General features: G+C 57.7%; 1 protein-coding gene across 2 annotated transcripts in view; it reads left to right on the forward strand.

Annotated features, from left to right (window-relative positions):
- PSTPIP1 (proline-serine-threonine phosphatase interacting protein 1) overlaps positions 1 to 14,833 on the forward strand; it is a 41,796-nt gene extending 26,963 nt beyond the window's left edge. For both annotated transcript variants that reach the window (XM_036843083.1, XM_036843084.1), the window contains exons 4-15: positions 2,634 to 2,668; positions 2,909 to 3,015; positions 5,320 to 5,382; positions 6,010 to 6,108; positions 7,061 to 7,106; positions 8,133 to 8,212; positions 8,809 to 8,907; positions 10,006 to 10,102; positions 10,639 to 10,729; positions 13,176 to 13,231; positions 13,427 to 13,560; positions 14,527 to 14,833. In XM_036843083.1, coding sequence (XP_036698978.1) covers positions 2,634 to 2,668; positions 2,909 to 3,015; positions 5,320 to 5,382; positions 6,010 to 6,108; positions 7,061 to 7,106; positions 8,133 to 8,212; positions 8,809 to 8,907; positions 10,006 to 10,102; positions 10,639 to 10,729; positions 13,176 to 13,231; positions 13,427 to 13,560; positions 14,527 to 14,658 — 1,039 coding nt within the window. In that variant the 3' untranslated portion in view covers positions 14,659 to 14,833. The remainder of the gene's footprint in view (positions 1 to 2,633; positions 2,669 to 2,908; positions 3,016 to 5,319; positions 5,383 to 6,009; positions 6,109 to 7,060; positions 7,107 to 8,132; positions 8,213 to 8,808; positions 8,908 to 10,005; positions 10,103 to 10,638; positions 10,730 to 13,175; positions 13,232 to 13,426; positions 13,561 to 14,526) is intronic.
- Positions 14,834 to 19,360: the final 4,527 nt, after the last annotated feature.

Raw genomic sequence — 19,360 nt, forward strand, 5'->3', positions numbered from 1 at the left:
AGGCAGTGGGTGTGCAAGCCCCAGCCTGTGGGAGGGGTCTGGGCAGGGTGTGGTCATGCTGTGGGTCATGATGGGGCGTGGAGAAGTGGCCATACTGGACCTGGAGAGGCTCTAACCGTGGACGGGGAGACTGAGGCAGGAGATGAGTGTGGGAGAAGGAGGTGTAACCGCTGGCAAGGTGTCAATTCTGTCAGAGAAGAGTCCTGACCTCTCCACCGCCCGCCAGGGCAGGTGGGGTCACCATGGCAATCGCCCCTTCCTTCCTCTGGTGAGAAGCAGAAGGTTCCAGCCCTCACCACTTGTGTGGCCACAGCCAGTTTCTTTACCTCTCTGACCCTTGTTTTTCTCATCTGTAAAATGCGGATAATGATGGTACCCTCCCTGCCTGGCAGAGTTGTGAGGATTACGTAATTTAGGCCAGCATCTGAACGTACATCAGCAGCACCTGGAGATTTGTTAAAACACAGTGTGCTGGGCCCCTCTTCCAAGCTTCTGCTTCAGGAGGACTGGGGTGGAGCCTGAAATCTGCGTTTCTAACAAACTCCCAGGTGATGCTGCTGCTGCTGGTCTGCTGCTCCTCCATGGCCTCAGTTTCCCTGACTGTCCCCATGGGAGGAGGGAGCCCCCCTGTGAAGCCTGCCTTGCAAGGATTGTGGGGAAATGCAGGCGGGTGGGCAGGGCTGTCTCACTGGGTGTCATGTGGCCGTGTGGCCACCAGTGGGCGGGCGCGCCGCTCCGCAGGGAGGCTGGATGGGCTGCCGCAGGATGCGGCCAGCAACAGGATCCTCGCCGCTGCCTCTGTGTGACCCCAGCAAGCCTGGCCACGCTCGGGCCTCAGTTTCCCTATCGGCCTCGACTGACTGTGGCTCCTCAGGCGTCCTGGTGAGGGGGGAGTTAAGGGGACATAAACACAGGCAGAGAATTTTACCCTTGAGGTAGACAAGCCTCACTTCAGGGCCAATCTGCAACCTCCACACACCATCTCTGTGCACTTGGAGTCTTGGTACCCACAGGGCTGCAGGGAGTGGGGGGGGGGAAAGGAGCCCAATCTATGGGGCTGCCTCCAGGGGACCCCCTACCTGAAGGCAAATCCAGTGGGGGTTTCTGATAAGAGGGGGCATGCAGTAAGCTCTTAGGTGGGGCATTTTGGTGGTATAGCTCAGGTCAGGTTAAGAGGCCTGGGGGACCCCCAGGTCAGGGTGTGCAGTAGTGGGCTCAGGGGAGGGTGACACAACAGCAGCCCTTGTAAAGCCTCTGCTTTGCACCAGGTCAGAGGTGCTTTATACATATACATTCATTTAATCCTCATAACCATTCTGTTTGTGCTATTATCCCCATTTTACAGAAGGGGAAACTGAGGCCCAGAGAGGCTAGGTAACTTGCCCAAGGTCATACAGAGAGTGAGTGGCAGAGCTTGGATTGAACTCAGGCCATCTGGCTCCAGGGTCTGCTTCTAACACACCTGGGAGTCCAGAGCAGGAAGCCCCTACCCAGGTTCCTAGCCTGGGATTCCAAGTCACCTCCCTCCTCTGCCAGGAGGGGGAGCTCACCCCTCTGAGAGGCCCCTGCCCCTGAGAGCTGATGGGCTGGGGAGAGGCACTTTACCGTCAGTCCTGTTCTGACCCAAGGGCCACTTGTGGTGCCCCTTACCCATCAGCAGCAGACAAGACTGGGCCCTGAGTGGGCTCCAACATCTTTGCTCAGATCTCAACTCTGCTTGTAGCTCTGGGAGACAGCCCCCTGGCAGGACTGCCAGATAAAATATAGAATGCCCCGTTACATTTCAGATAGACAACAAATATTTTTAAAATTGAAGTGTGTTCCAAATATTACGTGGGGCATGTTTACATTCAAAAACTATTTGTTGTTTATCTGAAATTTGAACTTAACTGGGTGGTCTGTATTTTTATTTGCTCCATCTGGCAACCCTACCCTTGGGCATCACCCCCTCACACCTCCTATGCCCAGCCAGCCCCTTCCCTTCCCTTTCTCCTTGGTGCCCTCTCTGGAGTGGGCAGTGTCTGCACGTCTGCTTCAGACTGGCCACCTGGTGCCTCCTGACTCCTCCTACTGGGTTTTCTCAGGCACCCCAAGCTTAGTGCACCCGAAAGTAACTCCCCATTTTCCCTCCTGGGCCCCTCTCAGAGGTGTCACCACCAGCCACCCAGCCAGGGACCAGGGAGCCCCTCAGTTTCTCACTGTCCTCACCTGTACATCCTATTCATCCTGTCCTAAGGCCCCTACATCTCTCCCCTCCATCACCTCTGCCCTGCTTGTCCCCCTCTTCCCCCACAGCCCCCTCCAAAATGTCCTCAGGCCACCTGCCAGGTCTGAACCCCACCCTCTCCTGCTTCGAGGGAGGGCCCTGAAGATGTGCAGAAGCCAAGAGCATTCTGCCACAGTGGGAGGTTTGATTGCTTTGTAACTTCCAAAGAGAGAGCTTTGCATTCCAGAAATCCCAGCTTGAGTTCTGAGCGGAATGTCATGGTCTGGCTAGAGGGTCCCCAGGGTCTAGGTCAGCGTGTGTGAGTGAGCCAGGGCCCTCCCACCAAAATAAGAGTCCCCGGGCCCAGCCAGGACTTCAGGTTCCCCTGCACTGTCCTCCTGCTGACCCTGGTCTTTCTGTTTCACAGCTCCCTGAGGGCCTCCTTTGACTCTCTGAAGCAGCGTAAGTCCCTCCTGCTCCCCACGCCAGGCTGCGGGGTGACAGGACCTTCCGGGAACACCAGATCCCCCACCGGTGGGGATGGATGGACGCTGGCCGGGAGTCGAGGCTGGTGGAGGACTTGGGGGTGACAGAGATGAGCTGTGGGGTTGGGGTGGGCTGGCCCAGGCAGGGGCGAATATGTGAGTGGTTGGGGCCCCCCAGGTCTGACACCGGGGACCACCGTCCTTACTCTGTCCCCAGAAATGGAGAATGTGGGCAGCTCCCACATCCAGCTGGCCCTGGCCCTGCGCGAGGAGTTGCGGAGCCTGGAGGAGTTTCGTGAGAGGCAGAAGGAGCAGAGGAGGAAGGTAAGCGGGCACGGGGATGGGCCTCGAGTGGGCGGTGGCTGTTGTTGCTGTGGAGGCAGTAGGGGACGGGCTCTCCCGATGGGCAGCACCCCAGGCTTGTGGGTGATGGCGATTTGAAGGAGGAGAGGGGGCTGTGGACAGATGCCTGGTACTGGGACCAGGGCCCAGCTCTCGGGCCTGAAAGCCCCACTGGGGGTCTTCCCCCTGAGCTGTCTCAGGCCAGGAAGAGGGAAAGACCTTGGTCTTTTTGATCATCCTACTACAACAGGCTATAGAGGGTCCATGACAGCTTGGGGGTATCCAAAGGAGGCAACCTAAGTTGGGGAATCACCAGAAACTGGTCCTGAGCCCAAGGATCAGGGCTGTTTACCTGGGAGAAAGGAAGACTTGGGTGTCAGTCACTGCAGCCACTCTGCAGGGCTGCCTGAGGCTGAGGGGAACAGACAGAGCTTGTGGGGAGTGGGGGCTGCCGAGCCTACCTCAGCATCCAAAGGTACTGTTCACCCGTCTGTAGGGTGTGGCTGTCCCTAGATGGAGGGATTGCATGGAGAGGAAGTGAGGTCTCCATCATGGGAGGTATACAAACAGAGGCTGGAGGCTACTTGTCAGGGAAGCTGCAGAGGTTGGGTGGGAGGTGGGCTTGGTGACCCCTGTGTCCCAGGGCACCCTCCCAAGCCTGAGACTCTCTGACTGGCTGAGCACGTGGCCCTCTGGGAAGGCAGGTACGGACACCTGATCAGCCTCTCAGGGCCTTAGTGATGAGCGTGGTGCCTTGGACAGGGTGGGAGAGGCCAGGGCACAGGAGCACTTCTTGCTTGGAGAGGAAGCATCATTGTAAACTGTCCAAAGAACTGAAAATGGAAAATTCCACACAACTGAGCTGTGAAGGGAAAGAAGGCAACAGTTCATGGCTGGGGCCAGGCTGGGACTGGGTGTCCTGGCCAAGCCACTTACCCTCTCTGCGCCTCAGTTTCCCTCTTGCGGGATGGGACACTTATGTCCACCTCCCAAGCTTTGGGGGACCCAGCCCAGAACTAGGCCCCTTGCAGTCTTCACAGGCAGGGTGCTGGCTCCGATTAGTAGCTCTGGCCACAGACATTCAGCGTGGCTGTACTCCCTGTCTGCCCATCTGGCCAGCTGGGGCCTCAGGCTTTCAGGATTCTAAATTTGGGCTCCTGAGCAGACAATGGGTCCTCCAAGCCAGCCCCAGAAGTTGGCCCAGCCTTAAGGAGCTGCAGCAGGCGACCTCTCTGAGCTGGGACTTGCTTGCAGAGCAGCTACTGTGACAGCGAGGCCCCAGGATGGCTGTTTTGAGCTTTCCTGTGGCCAGTGGGGCTGTGATGTCTGAAAAAGCTGTTCTGGACAGAGGGACAGTTCCACGGTGTGATCAGGCCTCCCACAAGCGAAGGACAGCCATGATGTAGTGTGCGGGGAAGGCTGCCTGGGTGTGTGTGCACACGTGTGTGCATGTATGGACGTGGGTGTGCACCCAGGAGAACGTGCATACACCTCTGCACACCTGTGAGCATGTGCATGTGTTTCAGTGTGTCTGTGTGTGGCCAGGTGGCTTCTTGAGGTCTCCCCGCTGGCACCGGCCCCACTGAGACTCCAGGCACAAACCGGCTCCAGCCCCAACACGAGAGATGTTTCATTTCCAATTATCCTTATAGCCAATCTCTGTCCAGGCCAAGTTCCATCCTCTCCATCTGTACAAGGAGCCTGGGAGGCAAGGTGGAGGTGCAGGGGCCCCGTGTGCACCAGCGTGTGACCATGACCAAGTCTGGGGTGTGTACACAGGGCCCACGGCTGTGTGTGGCAGACATGGGAGAGTGTGCGTATGTGTACTTGTGAGTGGTGTCTGAGGTTGCTCTGTGAAGGCCTTGTGTATGCAGGTGGGAGCATGGGGGCCTGTTAACGTTTACTTCTGTGTGTGTGCCAGCGTGTGTACACAGGGTATGATGGCTTTGAGTAGGTACAGAGGCTTGTGAGTGAAGGACAGCATGCGTGTGTGTGCGCATGTGCATGTAGGTAGGTTGGATATTCCCGGGCTAGAGACCAAGTCCTGGCTGGGGTCTGCAGGGAGAGGATACACCATGTGTATCCATGCCCCGGGCTCCTCTAGCTTTCTGTTCTGAGCAGTAGTTGTGAAAGAGCAGGCTGAGGGAGAGGGAGGGCATCTTGTCACCACCCCCTTCAGAGCCAGGAAGGGATGCTGGGCCTCATCCCAAGGACACCCTGTCCTCTTGGCCTAAGGGAGTGTCCTGAGGCCACGGCCCCAAGCTCAGAGCCTCATGTCCCCTGCAGTATGAGGCCATCATGGACCGTGTCCAGAAGAGCAAGCTGTTGCTCCACAAGAAGGCCATGGAGGTGAGTGCCAGGGTCTTAGGCCTGGAGGGGTGGCAGGGGTCAGGGTGTGAATCCCAGGAGCCCTGGACTGGGACAGGGCTTGCCTCAGGCCTCCATCCAGCAACAGGCACAGCGGCCTGTCGGGTTCTTGGTGTTGCACTTGCTCCCAGGGTGCCATGCAGACTGGCCCAGGCCCTGACCTTGGGGGGCTCCTGACTGATGGGCAAGCAGCCAGTCCCAGACAGTGGTCTACAGGGTCATCCAGGCTGTCCGCTGGGGACTCCAGGGGCAGAGGGAGAAGGGACCCCTGAGCTGTGTCTCCTAGTTCACTGAGTAAGGAGAAAAATAGCTCCACCACGTGTGCAGAGGCTGGCATCGTGATGATGCATGGCATTTTCAGGGCCCTGCTGGCGGTTTGGTGTGACCACACCTCTGAAGAGGCCGGGGCTGCGGGCAGGGCTACATTGTCCCCACTGGGAAGGGGCCCGGGAACAAGACTCCCTTCTCCATCTCCATTCTGGATCCCCAAATCCTTGTCCCTGGTGAGGAGGCCCCCAACCCATCCACAGCCCCCAACAGGGAGAAGGGAGGTCGGGCTCAGGAGCCTCACTCTGGGGCCCCCAAGTCACGCCCCTCCACACCCCCCAGTCCAAGAAGACATATGAGCAGAAGTGCCGAGATGCAGACGACGCCGAGCAGGCCTTCGAGCGCATTAGCACCAATGGTCAACAGAAGCAGGTGGAGAAGGTGCGTGGAGCCACGGAGGCCATGTGGTGTCACAGGGCTGGGGCAGGGTGGGGAGGGAGGGAAGGGGTGCCACAGACACTCCAAGGCAAGGTCTGCATCTGGGATATCCTGGCTGCTCACCTCGCTCTGAACCTTCATCCCTCCATCTGTGAGATGGGTTTCCTAGAATCTCAGGGTCTAGATAGACAGAGTCAGCTTGATCCCCTTTGCCATCTCCAGGCTGCACCCAAGGACCCATTCCTCAGAGCAGGCCCACTGCAGCCCAGGCCCAGAGCTCACAGGGCAATGAGAGCAGATGCTAACCCTCACACAACCCTTTGGAGAAGGGCTCAGTAGGCCCATGTCACAGAGAGGAAACAGGCCCAGAGATGGTAAGTGACTTGTTCAAGGTCTGAGGGCCAGGCAGAAGCAGAGAAAGCACCCAAACCCAGGTTGTCCAGAACCCAAGCTCTTGACTGCTCTGGCCTCTTGGCCAGGGTGGGAGTGTCAGAGATGCCAGGGCTCAAGAACACATTTTGCCCATTGCACAGACAGGAAAGCTGAGGCCCAGAGAGGGCAGGGGCCTGCAGGTGAGTTGGTGGCAGCAAGTCAGGGACAGAGCCCCAGCCTCAGCCAGTGGGTTCAGCAGTGGGCGTGGGGCCCCAGGGCCCGGCCCCTGGTCTACCTTTCTCCCTCTAGTTCTCAACATTCTAGTTTTCACATGTACCTGCATGAAGTGCAGGTTTCTGTTTTATTCCTTTTTTACTGGAACCAGGCTGTGGGCCTTTGTAGGGTGAGGCTGGAGTTAATGATGGAACTTGCCCCCAGTTGGCTCCTGAGTGTCCCCCTGCGTGGCCAGGGAGGGGGTGACAGAGTCCCTTCAGGGTTGCCCAGGGAGGCTCGGAGCCCAAGGGCTGGGCTGGGGGGTTCCCAGGGGCGGGGCCTCAGTGCTGCTTTCCCTCTGTCTCCTCAGAGCCAGAACAAAGCCAAGCAGTGCAAGGACTCAGCCATGGAGGCAGGTACGTGGCTAGCCCACCTCCTCAGTTTAGGGGGTGGAGTGGCTTGGACATTCCTTCCCCCACAGCACACTTCCTTCACCCTGGCGACACAGTCACACTCATCACTCTCATTTCCAAACTTATGCAAGTAAAACAAAAACATTCGTTTTCTCACATTTGCCAAGACTGTTCTTGGTGCTTTGCATGTTTTAACTAACACTCACAACAATCCTGCGAGGTGGTCACTATTACTATCCCCTTTTTTTAACAGACCAGGAAACTGTGGCACAGAGAGGTTAATTAACTTGCCCAAGGTCACACAGCCAATAAGTGGTGGTAACTGTATTTGAACGCAAGCCATCTGGCTCCAGGGCCCAGGACTTTCACAGCCACAATCAAGGGAGACAGGCCCACTCATCGCACACACCTCTCTCTCTCTCTTACATACACTGAAACACATCAGAGCCTTCTCTGGGCTTCTGTCTCCTCTATCCTTCTCCTGATGCCAGAAGACCCCAACACCCCTTATCTCTGCTGACACAACTCCTAGGACAGAGGGCTTACCGTTGCTCCCTTCCCCTGGGAAGGCTCTCCCTTCTGCTAGCACTGCCTTTCCCAGGACCCAGCTGCTCCCTTGGCTGGGGGGACAGAGGTCATGGTCCAAGCCTGCTGGCTTCCTAGCCCAATAGCTCCCAATGCTCCCCTTCACCCCTCCTCCAGGGCTGCCCTCTCTGAGCCTCAGTTTCCCATCTGGAAAGTGAGACGGTAGGACCTGGGAATGGTGAGAGGCCCAGATTCTGACCTTGGGTGTATGAGGCTCTGCTCCGGCCCCAGGCAGCTGGACCACAGGGGGAGCTGAGAGTCACCCTAAGGGCAGTACCAGAGTGGGTGGCCCTTATGAGCGTTCAGATGTAGCACCAGCAGCCAGGGCAGGTCTCTCTGAGGAGGAGGAGGGCACTCCGGGCAGGGGCACTGCAGGAGCAAAGGGGTGAGCTGTGGGAGGGTGTCTAGGCCGCTGGCCTCCCTGAGCACTGCCTGTGCTTCCAGAGCGAGTATACAGGCAGAACATCGAGCAGTTGGAGAAGGTGCGGGGCGAGTGGGAGCAGGAGCACCGGGCCACCTGTGAGGTGAGAGACACTCGCGGCGTGGAGCCTGTTTCCCCAGCTACAAAATGGGAAAGACGCCCGTCCCTGCTCTAGCCGCTTCACGGGGGGAAATGAGGCAGCGGTGGGGGAAAGGCATCATTCCTTCACTCCTTCACTCATCCACTCACTCCACAGGCCCTGTGCTGAGTCCCTGCCCCCAGGGAGCTCACCGCCTGGCTTTGTGCTCTGGGTCCCCTTTTGCAGGCAGGCATCCTTCACCCCTTTTGGCTGAAGCCGAAACTGAGGCTCAGACAAAACCCATAGCTTCCCTGGGCTCTGCTGATGAGCAGGGCCTGGGAGACAGGCCTCAGGATTCAGGGTCCAGGGCTCCTCTTAAGACACTCCCCAGGGGTATGGTGGGGCCTGGAGGAAGGACGGGGCAGGAAGCCCACAGGCAGTTCAACTTCCCTTCCCAGAAGCCTCAGGAGCTGGCACAGAGGTGGGGGTGGGGACCCCCAGGAAGAGACTTTCCTTTCGGCTTGGCTTCAGCAGAAGGGGTCTGGCTGGTCAGCCCCAGCTGAGCTGAGTGGGGCCTGGCCTGGCCCAGCCCTGCAGCAGCACCCCCGCTTCTCCCCCAGGCCTTTCAGCTGCAAGAGTTTGACCGGCTGACCATCCTCCGCAACGCCCTGTGGGTGCACTGCAACCAGCTCTCCATGCAGTGCGTCAAGGATGACGAGGTGGGGGCTGAGGGCAGGGAGGGGTAGGGAGTGGGAGGGGGCGTGAGGAGAGGGCAGCCTCCTAGCAACAGCGCACCCAGGTCCACCTGAGCCTGTCAGCAGATACCTAGTCCTCTGTGGTCCGAGCCCTGGCCTCACGGGTCTCTGGCCTCAGGGGTCGCCGACCCCAGTGCTGAGCGGCTGCCCCCAGGCCCCGAGGACAGGGAGCTCAGTACCACAAAGGGCCACAGCCTCTCTGCCTGCAGACTGGGCTTTGTGGTTACCCTGGCATCTGCCCTCTCTGCTCACCCCTGCTCCAAGGCCTTGGCTCTGCTATCAGAGCCACAGAGCACATGCTCCCTCTGCTGGGATGGGGAAGGGAGGTGGACACAGCACCTCAGAGGTTTGCAGAGAGGCTGGGGGACACTCGGTTGCCCTGCTCCAGGCCTGGCGCTTGCAGGAGCCAAGGTCCAGTCCCTCTTCTGTCTCCAGACATCTCCAGGGTGTCCTGGTTCCCCCTTACTGAGCTCTACATGCCCGGTGGGCTGGGTGGGTCCTCCTCAGCAGAGAGGGGCCGCCACCTCCCTTGCCAGGGGCCTTGCAGTCCTAGAGCCATAAGCTCCCTCTCTCATGGCAGCCCTGACTCCCTGATGCCCGCTGCTGTTACTTGCCTAACCCCTTCTGCCCATGGCGTGAGGAGTTTTGGGGGTTTTCTCCCCGAATGACTTGAGCCCACCTGGTGACCTCCTTGTAGCGGAGGAAGGAGTGTGGGCTCTGAATCCTCTCATACCGGATCCAAAGCCCAGCACACTGAATTCCTGCTTTGTGACCTTGGGCAAGTCACTCTCCTCTGAATTTCCTCATCTGTAAAATGAGGAAGTAGTGTCCACCTCAGAGAACAGGAGTGGGGTAAATCCCTTGCAAAGGAACTTGTGCACAGTAGGTGTTCCGGAAACAGGAGAAGCTGTCAGCCAGGGCTCTAACCCCTCAGGCAGGCCTGGGGCAGTTACACCTCAAGGCCCCTGGTCAGAGTTCAGACCCGAAGTGGGGGCAGGCTTGACAATGCGGACATGGAGGTGAGGCCTGGCCCCTCAGCCTCTGCTTTTCCCCGCCCCCCAGCTCTACGAAGAGGTGCGAGTGACGCTAGAAGGCTGCAGCGTGGACGCCGACATAGACAGCTTCATCCAGGCCAAGAGCACGGGCACTGAGCCCCCAGGTGAGGCCCACCTACAGGCAGCACAGCCTCTGGGTCCAGGCCCGCCTTCCCTAGGCCTGGCCCAGGCTCTCTGAGCCTCAACTGCCAGGACAGAACTGGGGTGGCTCACAGCTCCCTTCTGGGTGGAGAAGCCTTGGCCAGGCCCGGGGAAGGGGTCAGGGACAGTGCAGTCCTCTGGTTGGGTCCTTAGCCTGCTGCCTCATCCGCGATAGAGGATGAGCAGAGCTTAAGAACACTGACACTGGCGGGGGAGGTGAGGATAGGGACAGAGGCAGGAAGCCTCTCCGGAGCACCTGCTCCAGCCTGCTTGGTACCACTAAATCTTGAGTCTAGACTATTCGGTCTTGGTGGTACCCACAGTGAGATCTAGGAAGGGAGCGGGCCCCCTCCTCAAGCACCAGGGTGGCCAGGGCAAGGATGGGAAGGTGGGGCCCCAGTCTGGGTCTCCGGATGGGGAGAGGATGGGGTGTCGAGTGGCACAGGTCCTGCCTGCCCTGCCCTTGCTACCCTGGGCCTCATGCGCTTGCTGCCTGCAGCTCCGGTGCCCTACCAGAACTACTATGATCGGGAGGTTGCCCCGTTGTCCAGCAGCCCTGGCGTTCAGCCGTCCTGTGGCATGATAAAGAGGTGAGCCGCCTGCTGGATGCCAGCCAGACGGGATACAGAGGGTGGGGCAGGGGGTGGGGAACGGGGGCTGCCAGGAAGGGAGGCCAGCCTCTCCTCCTGCAACTGGCTCTTCCACACGTATTTATTGGGCATCTATTGTGTGCCTGGTGCAGGGTTTAGGCGCTGGGCACTCTTCGGGGACAAGACAGGTTCAATCTAATCTCATGACACCCTCAGCCCGAGGGGACCTAGGCATTAAATAATCACAGCCCCCTTATTCACTAGCGACTATGCTCAGAGCTCCACGGAGACCCCAGGCTGGCTGACCCCTTGGCCTCTGCTGCTAGCCTGGTTGGAGCCTTGGACGGTCAGGCTGCAGTGGTAACCCTCTCCCACTGGCACGGGATCAGGGCATAGGAGAAGGCCCTACAGCCAGTACTCTTGGAGAATTCTCCAGGTTTTTCCAGGGCCCCTTCCCTGGCCTGGCTGTGGTAGGTGCCAGGGTCCTGGTGTCAGGCCCCAGCGTGTCACTTGCACAAGTCACACACCTCCTCTAGGCCCAGGGCCTATGAGTGTTGGGGACAGACTCAGACCTAAGGACCCTCTTGGTTCAGGCCTTGGGTGACGACGGTGACAGCCCACTGGGAGCGCCATGGCCTGCTCAGGGAGGCCCCCTGCCCAGGAGCCAGTTCCCTGAGCGCCCCATCTGTGCGCATCTAGGAGCATCCATGGGCTTCACGTGGTGCCTGTGCCCCACCCCCACCCCCAGGCCTCCGTGACCTCCTCTCTCCCTCCAACACAGCGCAGAGAAGGCCCTGCCTTTGAGAGGTGGGTGGGGTGGAGGTGACGGGCTCCCGGTCCTCTGAGGACAGCTCATTTCTGAGGCCTCTGGAGCCACCCTGCAGGAAGGCTCCTGGGAGGCACAGGCTTGTGGGCACCACGGCATGCTCCTCCGGGAACCCTGAGAAAGTAAGAACCCCAGGAGGAAGGCATTCCTACCCTCGCTATCATTCCAAAATCTTAGGGGACTCAGACCTCCCTGCACTCCCAGTGAGGACCCAGATCCCAACACAGGTGGTCACTTAAACAACGGGACAGAAGAGTTCACCTGGGGCAGTGTCAAGAAAGGACAGAAAGGGGCCTGATGAGGATGAAAGATAAAGAGGGAAAGAGGTCCCACAGGTGGAGGCCTGGCTGCTGGAGGGGACAGGCAGGGAGCACCGTGTGGGGACCAGAAGCCAGGCAGGGCCATGGGGAGGGGCAGGGGCCACTGGCCAGGAAGTGAGTGGAGGGAGGAATGGAGTCAAAAGTGTAGACAACCCTAGCACACACAGCCTCGACGAGCTCTGCTTCTCCAGCCTCAGCCGTGCTGGGTTAACCCTATCTGGCAGGGGCAGGAGTGCCATAGGCACTAAGTGTGCAGGGCCCAGGTTAGCATGAGGCCTTCCCACGTGTGCCAAGTCCACGCATGCCTGTCTATGTGTTTCCATTCTGGGCCCTCAGCTCCACAAACCCTGCAAGGGGGCAGGGGTCCTGGATTCTCCCACCCTGGGAAAGGTCTCTGGCACTACAGGGCAGCCTCCTACGGGCCCAGCCCCTTACTGGGCACTTAAGACCCCTGGGGGGTCTGGCCTGGTCCCTATTTCAGTCTTATCTCCTATACACCCCAAACTGGTCCACTTCACTTCCCAAATTCCTGTCTGGACAATCTGCACCTTTGCACTCCTCTCCCATTCACCGGCAATGCCTTGCACTCCAGTCTCTACCTGATAAAGTTGAGTCTTTGCAGACTTGGCCTGACCCCACCAGGCCAGGAAGCCTTTCCTGAGCAGGGGAAGTAGCATCAGCCTCTACTCGTTTAGCCCTTAGCACTGTCTGCTTCGGGGCACCCACATCCGGCTCCTTACTAGGTACCCCAGTGTCTGCCTCTGCCTCTTGCTTCTTGCCTTATTTTCCTCTCTTTTATTCAACAAACTTCCATGACTCCAGCTCAGTCCAGGTCTGAGCCAGGCACGAGGGAAGGGGTGAATTAGCCCAGCACTGCCTCCCGGACCTCACTTTGTGTGGTCGGGGAGCGGCTGGGCTGCCCAGGCTGGTGAAGGTCCTAGCGAGGTGTGAGTGGGCCAAGCTCTAGGGGGCAGCTCCCTTGCCCATGGGGGAGGCTGGAGCAGGGGCCTGGTGGGTGTAGGGCCTGGGCCCTGAAGCACAGAGGCCTTAGAGCCCCCAGTTAGGCCCTGAAGGGAGCAGGTACTGAGAAGACATCTACAGGGTGAGGGACTGGGAGAGCGCGGCTGGGGAAGAGCCACTGGACCACTCTTTAGGGACCCCTCATGGTGAGGGGCACCCCATAAATCACATCTGTGCCTGGAGGCTAGGGCCAACCCCAGCCCTGGAGCCCTGTGGGCTCCCTGACTCATCTACTCCCCCTGTCCCACCCCGACTCACCTGCTTTCCTCCCTGTCCCCAGGTTCTCTGGGCTGCTGCATGGAAGTCCCAAAACAACATCGTCAGCAGCTTCTGCGGGTAATTGGGGGTGACAACTGTCAACCTGGGGTGAAGGAGAGGATGCCTACTTGGCACAGATGGGCCTTCCAACAGCTGGGAGGTTGGGGGTTGGGAAGAGGCTGGGCCAAGTCTGGGGAAGCTCCACGTCGGGGGGGCCTCCAGGGACCACTGTTCTTTGTAAGGGGCGGGTGCCAGGCCTCACCCTGCTCTCAGCCTCCACAGAGACCCTGACTCCCACCTCTGATCGGAATGAGGGTGTCTATGCCGCCATCGCTGTGCAGGAGGCGCCAGGACCCCACACCCTGCCAGTCCAGGATTACAGGGCGCTCTATGACTACACAGCCCAGGTGAGGCCCCCGCCCTCCCCTCCTTGGCGGGCACCAGTATGCCCAAGGGTGTGCTCACACGTAGGCACGTGCACTGTGAGTGGGCTGGGGTGGGTGCCCTTAGGACAGCACCTGGCCTTTGGGAGGGGCCCAGTGCGGACCTGCTGAGTGACAGCTGATGAACGGAACGAGGGCCTGGGTCACAAGCGCACGCGGTATACAGGCAGGTGTGCGCATGCGCAGCCGCTGGCGGAGCTGGAGATACCCGAGGATCAGGCTCTGCACCCACGGGTGAGGGCCTTGCTCTCCGTGAGCACGGGCTCCCGGAACAAGCCATGGTCGGAACGAGGTCCTCAGCTGTGCCGGGGCTGATTTTCTGAAGCCCACAAGGGGAGGATGAGTAAAGGGGCCACAGGGTAGCTGTGCCCAGATCCCTAGAGAGTCTAATCTGCTCCCAGTTTGCGGTGAGGGAGTACAGCGCTGGACTCCAGATCCACTGGACTGAGGCTAAGCATCTCCCCGGGGCTCGGCGGGCTGCACCGACTCCCGAAGCCTGGTCCCTGGAGAGGGAGACAGCCCAGGAGAATGATGGTGTGCCTGTATGACAAGGGCTAGCAGAGGGGGGGGCGTGGCAAACACACCTGCCCCCTGACTTGCTAGGTTGCCGCGTCTGAAGCAGGGAGGGGAAGGGAGCGGCAGGGAGGTGAAGCAGGGGAAGAAGCCCCAGGCTGTGTGTGGGAGGCCCACAATGACAAACCAGAGGGGACAAGAGGCTGAGCCCCACGAGGCGCCCCACACCCTATGTCTCCAGGGCTGCCTTAGCCCAGAGTGGCCTTGTCTTGCAGCCCCAGGAGGCCAGCATGTCTCAGCTGACAGCTCACTTGGGAGACAGGCTGGCATTTACTGCCTGGGGTGGGGGGAACGCCTGACCAGAGGCCCTCCCAGCAGGCCCCTGTCAGCCTGATGCGTTTTCATTCTCCTGCCCAGAATTCCGACGAGCTGAACATCTCTGCAGGGGACATCCTGGAGGTCATCCAGGAAGGGGAGGATGGCTGGTGGACAGTGCAACGGAACGGGCAGCGTGGCTTTGTCCCTGGCTCCTACCTGGAGAAGCTTTAAGAAGGGGCAGTAGCCCCCGCCTGGACCTGTCCTGTCCACGGGGCCAGCAGTGCCCCCACCCCTGCCCTGGCCTCGCAGGGGCCTCAAGACAGAGCCTGCCCTCAGGAAAGGTAACGGCTGCTCCCGAGCAGTCCTTCCCACAGGGAATAAAGGAGCGCTCTTTTTCCTCCTTGCACCCGTGTCCAAGTGCTCAATTCGGAGGAGGCAAAGGAGGGGAGAAGTCCAGGAGAGCAGAGCTCCCCACCTGCAGTGTTGTCACTGAGGCCCCAGCTCGGGTCTGTCCCAGGTCTGCTGGGGATGGGGAGGTACCCTAGCCCTGGGTCCCGGGGAACTGCCAGGGAGACACGTTCACAGCGGGCAACAGGAGCAGGCCGCAGAGGTCAGGGAGGATGGGGTAGGGGCAAGGAGAAGCTCGGGTCAGCTGGGATGGGGAGACCAGGCTTCCTGGGGCAGAGGGACTAGAGCGGGGCAGTGGCAGACAGAACACAGGGAAGGCAAGAGCAGCAGGACAGGGCAGGTGTGTGAGCACAGGGAGGAGGGACACCTGGAACGTTCTGGGGATGAGCCAAGCTTAGTTGCAGGCAGGAAACAGGTGACAGGTCTGCCGAGGTGGAGGGGCTGTGGCACGGTCGCTTAGGCGGCCTGGAGTCTACGCGGGCTGAGCTGGGCACAGAGGTGGCCGAGCTCCTCTTCCGCTCTTGGTGCTCCCCGGCCTTTGTCTCTTTGGCCCCAGAAACGTAACTTCTACTGCTGCCCGAGGCCTGCCACGGCCCTGCTCCAGCCACGCCAAGGGCCTGGGGAGTGACTGCGGGGGAGAGCCAGTGGGAACCGGCCCCTCCGCAGTCCTAGGCCTCCCCGGTGCTCGCCTGTGGGAGCCCCAACACTCTGCCGGCACAGCAGGCCAGCCGCCCGCCCCGACTCAGGGCCAGACATACCGGGGGGGGCCTCCTCCACTGGGCGCACCTTGCGTGAGCCCGTTACTATCCCCGCAGACCACCTTCCCTGGGACTTCATCACTTCGCCTGCTCATTCATAAACCTTTGTGGCCCACCCCCTGTGAGCGCAAGAGGAGGAATGCCTCAGACACTGGCTTTACTCAAGGGGCTCTTGACCTGGTGGAGGGGAACAGATAGTCCAGAAAACTGGCGGCAGTACAGGAAACGTCCTGATGTGCCGAGCAGTCCTGAGGCTTCTGGGAACAGGTGACCGAGATAAGCCAAGGAAAAGGGGGAGCTGTTCCAGGAAAGAGGGGGTTCCTTTCTGCTCCTGCCTGCCTGTGATGACAGCCTCACAATGGGCAGAGACAGAGAAGGGAGTGAGGGGCATCACTGAATTCTCCAGGATTTAGAACTAGAAGAGACTCTGGGGGAATCTAATCTGACCTCCTGCACGACTGGGCACCAGGCACTCCTGTCAGCCTCAACACCTCTGTGACTGGGAGCTCGTGGCACCCACGGAAGCCTGCCGTGGACCTGTGGCTTCCCACCGGTCCTGGCTCTGCCTGGCCAGCCGTCCATCTGGCAGCCACACAGAGGAACATTCCACGTGCTCTGGCAAACATCAGATGCCACAGTAGCAAAAATGAGGCCTTTGACCAAGCTCTGCCCTAGGAAGATGACCAGGAGGGGCTGGTAAAGGGGGCCGTTCCTCTGTTTATTGCAGACGTCCATCTTTATGCCCTTATCTTCATCACTTAAGCAAAAAAGTGGGTTTGATTAAACAAACATGACACCTGGTCAAGGAGGGGGATGGCTGGACTATGGCCTCTGACCTCAGACTCAGGTGTGAGAACACCTCAAAAGTCTACAAAGCATGAAAGGGTTGTTTCCACCCAGTATTATTCATGCTGGGGCCAGGCAGAGGTGAAAAGGCACAGGGCAGCCCCTGGGTGCAGGGTAGGGTCCTGGAAGCACGGCTCCAGCTACCCTCTGCTAGATGCCACCCCACCACTGCTTCCGCCAGAGGGTGTATGGCAGATGGGGTGGGAAAGGGCTTTGGGCCTCTGAAAAAAATCAGACTGAGGCTTAAATCCTTCCTGAAATGTAAATAAATTGTCTTTTATAAAGCATATTGTACAAGTGAACTGACCAAATGACCACACCTGTCCCTGACACATCTGAGGTTTATAAATAGGGATGTTTGGAAAGAAAAATGTAAACTTGTGCTTGGTTTTATGCTCCCTGAAGGAGAGAGAGAGAAGTCAGTGACTAAAGCCCTACTTACACAAATGCTTGCCTGGGCCAGAAACGTTGCCCGGGACAGCCAGATATGGGAGCTGTCAGAAGTAATTCAATCAAGCAAGGTATTCTGATGACTTCTGTGTGACTGACACTGTATTTGAAAATGGGGGTGGGGGGCTGGGGCGGTGGTAAGATAAGGGGGTGCTGTCAAAGAGCTCACTCACCCCGAAGTAGTACAGAGACACTATCACCCCTCTGATACAAGGTAGACAGTGAGTAGGGCAAGAGTAGGACCGGGAAACCAGGTGCAGGCTGTCCAACACAGAGATGATGGTGGCTTCTCCAGGAAGTGGCAACTGGGCTGGAGAGCAATTCTGGAAGAACGGGGGAAATAGATCAACAGGACTTGGTAACTTACAGGATGTGAGACAGGAATGGGAAGAGTGGAAAGGAAGGAGATGAGAAGCGATTTCCCTTCCCAGGTGGAGTAGGAGGTGGAGGAGGGGTAGCAGCAGGGACAAAGTCTGAGCAAAGGCCCAGAAGAGGCAGGACAGCCAAGCAGACTGACCACTGGCATCAGGTCATATATGGGCAGCCAAGAGGAAAGAAAAGAGGAGAAAGTTAGGTATCAGTGCTTTATTTATTCCTTGAAAATACCTTGTCATCTTGATTGAGCATTCCATTCAACTGCAAAGATTTTTTAAAAAACCTTCGGCCTAGATATTTATCATCATCTCTGACAGGTGCCAGTGTCTACAGTCCTGGAGGGTGATGGGTAACGAGTGTTAGATAACAGAGCCTGCGCTCCAGTCATTTAGGCAGCCAGAGAACAGAACTGAAAGCAACTCTTGGGTCACAATTTATACCAGGAAAAAAGAAACCCACGAATGAATCCAAGTCAGATTCATTGCCTCTGCAGCCTTCTCCATTCTCTGTGCACCAGGTCACAACCTCAGCTGGACAGACAGCCTTCCCAGCAGAGGAGATGGTGACAGATAAAGAGGTTGTTGGTGTGTGTGTAATTGGGTGTATAAATAACTGTAGCCCTCTTCTTGACAGAGGGCTGCTCAAAGCCAGAATGGAGCAGGAGGAAAAGCATGGCCTCTGAAGTCAGACTATCAGGGACTGAATCCACGCTCATGCTTCCTTGTGTGGTCTTAGGCAAGGCACAATTTCTCTGGACCTCAGTATCATCATCAGTAAGATGGGTGCAATAAGCTCCCGTGTAAGTTGCTATCCTTATAAAGTTCAAAATCAGATATAAGTGCTAATTAAAAGCATGAGATGATCATTTTTAATAAAAAAGTCCACCACCTCCAAATCTTGGCTATGATCAACAGTAGCTTTGCGCTTGGTACAGCATCCTCACTTAATGTGCCCTCTGGAGAGTGTTGGTTATGTCGGTAATTCCTTCCCAAAGGTGACAAGGAGGAAAGGAGAAGCAATGCACTATTTAGCCGAACTGGACACACGCACCACTGGGGTCTAACACTTAACTCCAACCACCCTCCCACAGCTATTCTCAGGCTTGGCAACCTCAGCACAGGGGTAGCTGTTAGGCTCCGTCTGGCTGAACCAGGATATCTGCCTATTTCCCATCCTGGCATGTGAAGCAGCAGCACAAGCCCAGAACAAGGTCACCACCAGCAAGTGGACACCCCATCCTCAGCACCCTCACAGGATTCTCAAGACCACAGGGATGTGGCTTTCAAACTGTGCTCTACAAAGCCCTATCAGGGGCCACAGGGAGGAGAAGGGGAGCCCCCACTCCATCTCAAGCTCTACTTGTACAGTTTACCTATTGGACCAGCAGTGGTTCTCATCCCTGGCTGCTCAATGGAATCACCTAACAAGTGATTTTTAAATGTTGATGCTTTGGTCCCACCTTAGACGAACTGAATCCAATTCTCTGCCAGCTGAGCTTGAGCATAAATATTTCGAACATTGAGAACTTTTCTAGCTAATGGGTTCTTCAGCTGAAAAAAGAAAGTTTGAAAACCATCTTCTTATGGCACCATAGTGACATTTCAGACACTGAGTGTCCCACTATGGTGCTGGGGATACAAACATAAACAAGTCTCTTTTCTATCCTATTATAACTTCTGTATCTATTTTACTTTCAGTGGATAAACTCAAGAGACCAGGACCTGTGTATGAGTTAATTTCCCCCACGACTAGCCATGTACTCAGCACTGTCCAAAAAGGTATTCAGTAGGTAAACTCAGAAAATTTCTGCAAGGTACTGCATGGTACCCTCAGGAAATCTCAGGGACACTGCAAGAAAGAGCCACACAAAACATGCAAATTATCTTCAAGAACTGCAAGGATGCTGCGTATAAGGTCAAGTACCCAAAAGTAGGGGCTCCTACGCACCCACAATAACCAATTAGCAAATGTATCAGCAACACTACCCCATTCACAATAGCAATAGACATTGAGTTTCACAGAAAAGTTTCCCAAGTAAACTTAACTCTTAAAATCTATAAGAAAAACAAAAAACAAAAACAACCTATCAAACTGGG

Source organism: Balaenoptera musculus, chromosome 2 (genome assembly GCF_009873245.2).
Source record: "Balaenoptera musculus isolate JJ_BM4_2016_0621 chromosome 2, mBalMus1.pri.v3, whole genome shotgun sequence".
Classification (NCBI taxonomy): Eukaryota; Metazoa; Chordata; class Mammalia; order Artiodactyla; family Balaenopteridae; genus Balaenoptera; species Balaenoptera musculus.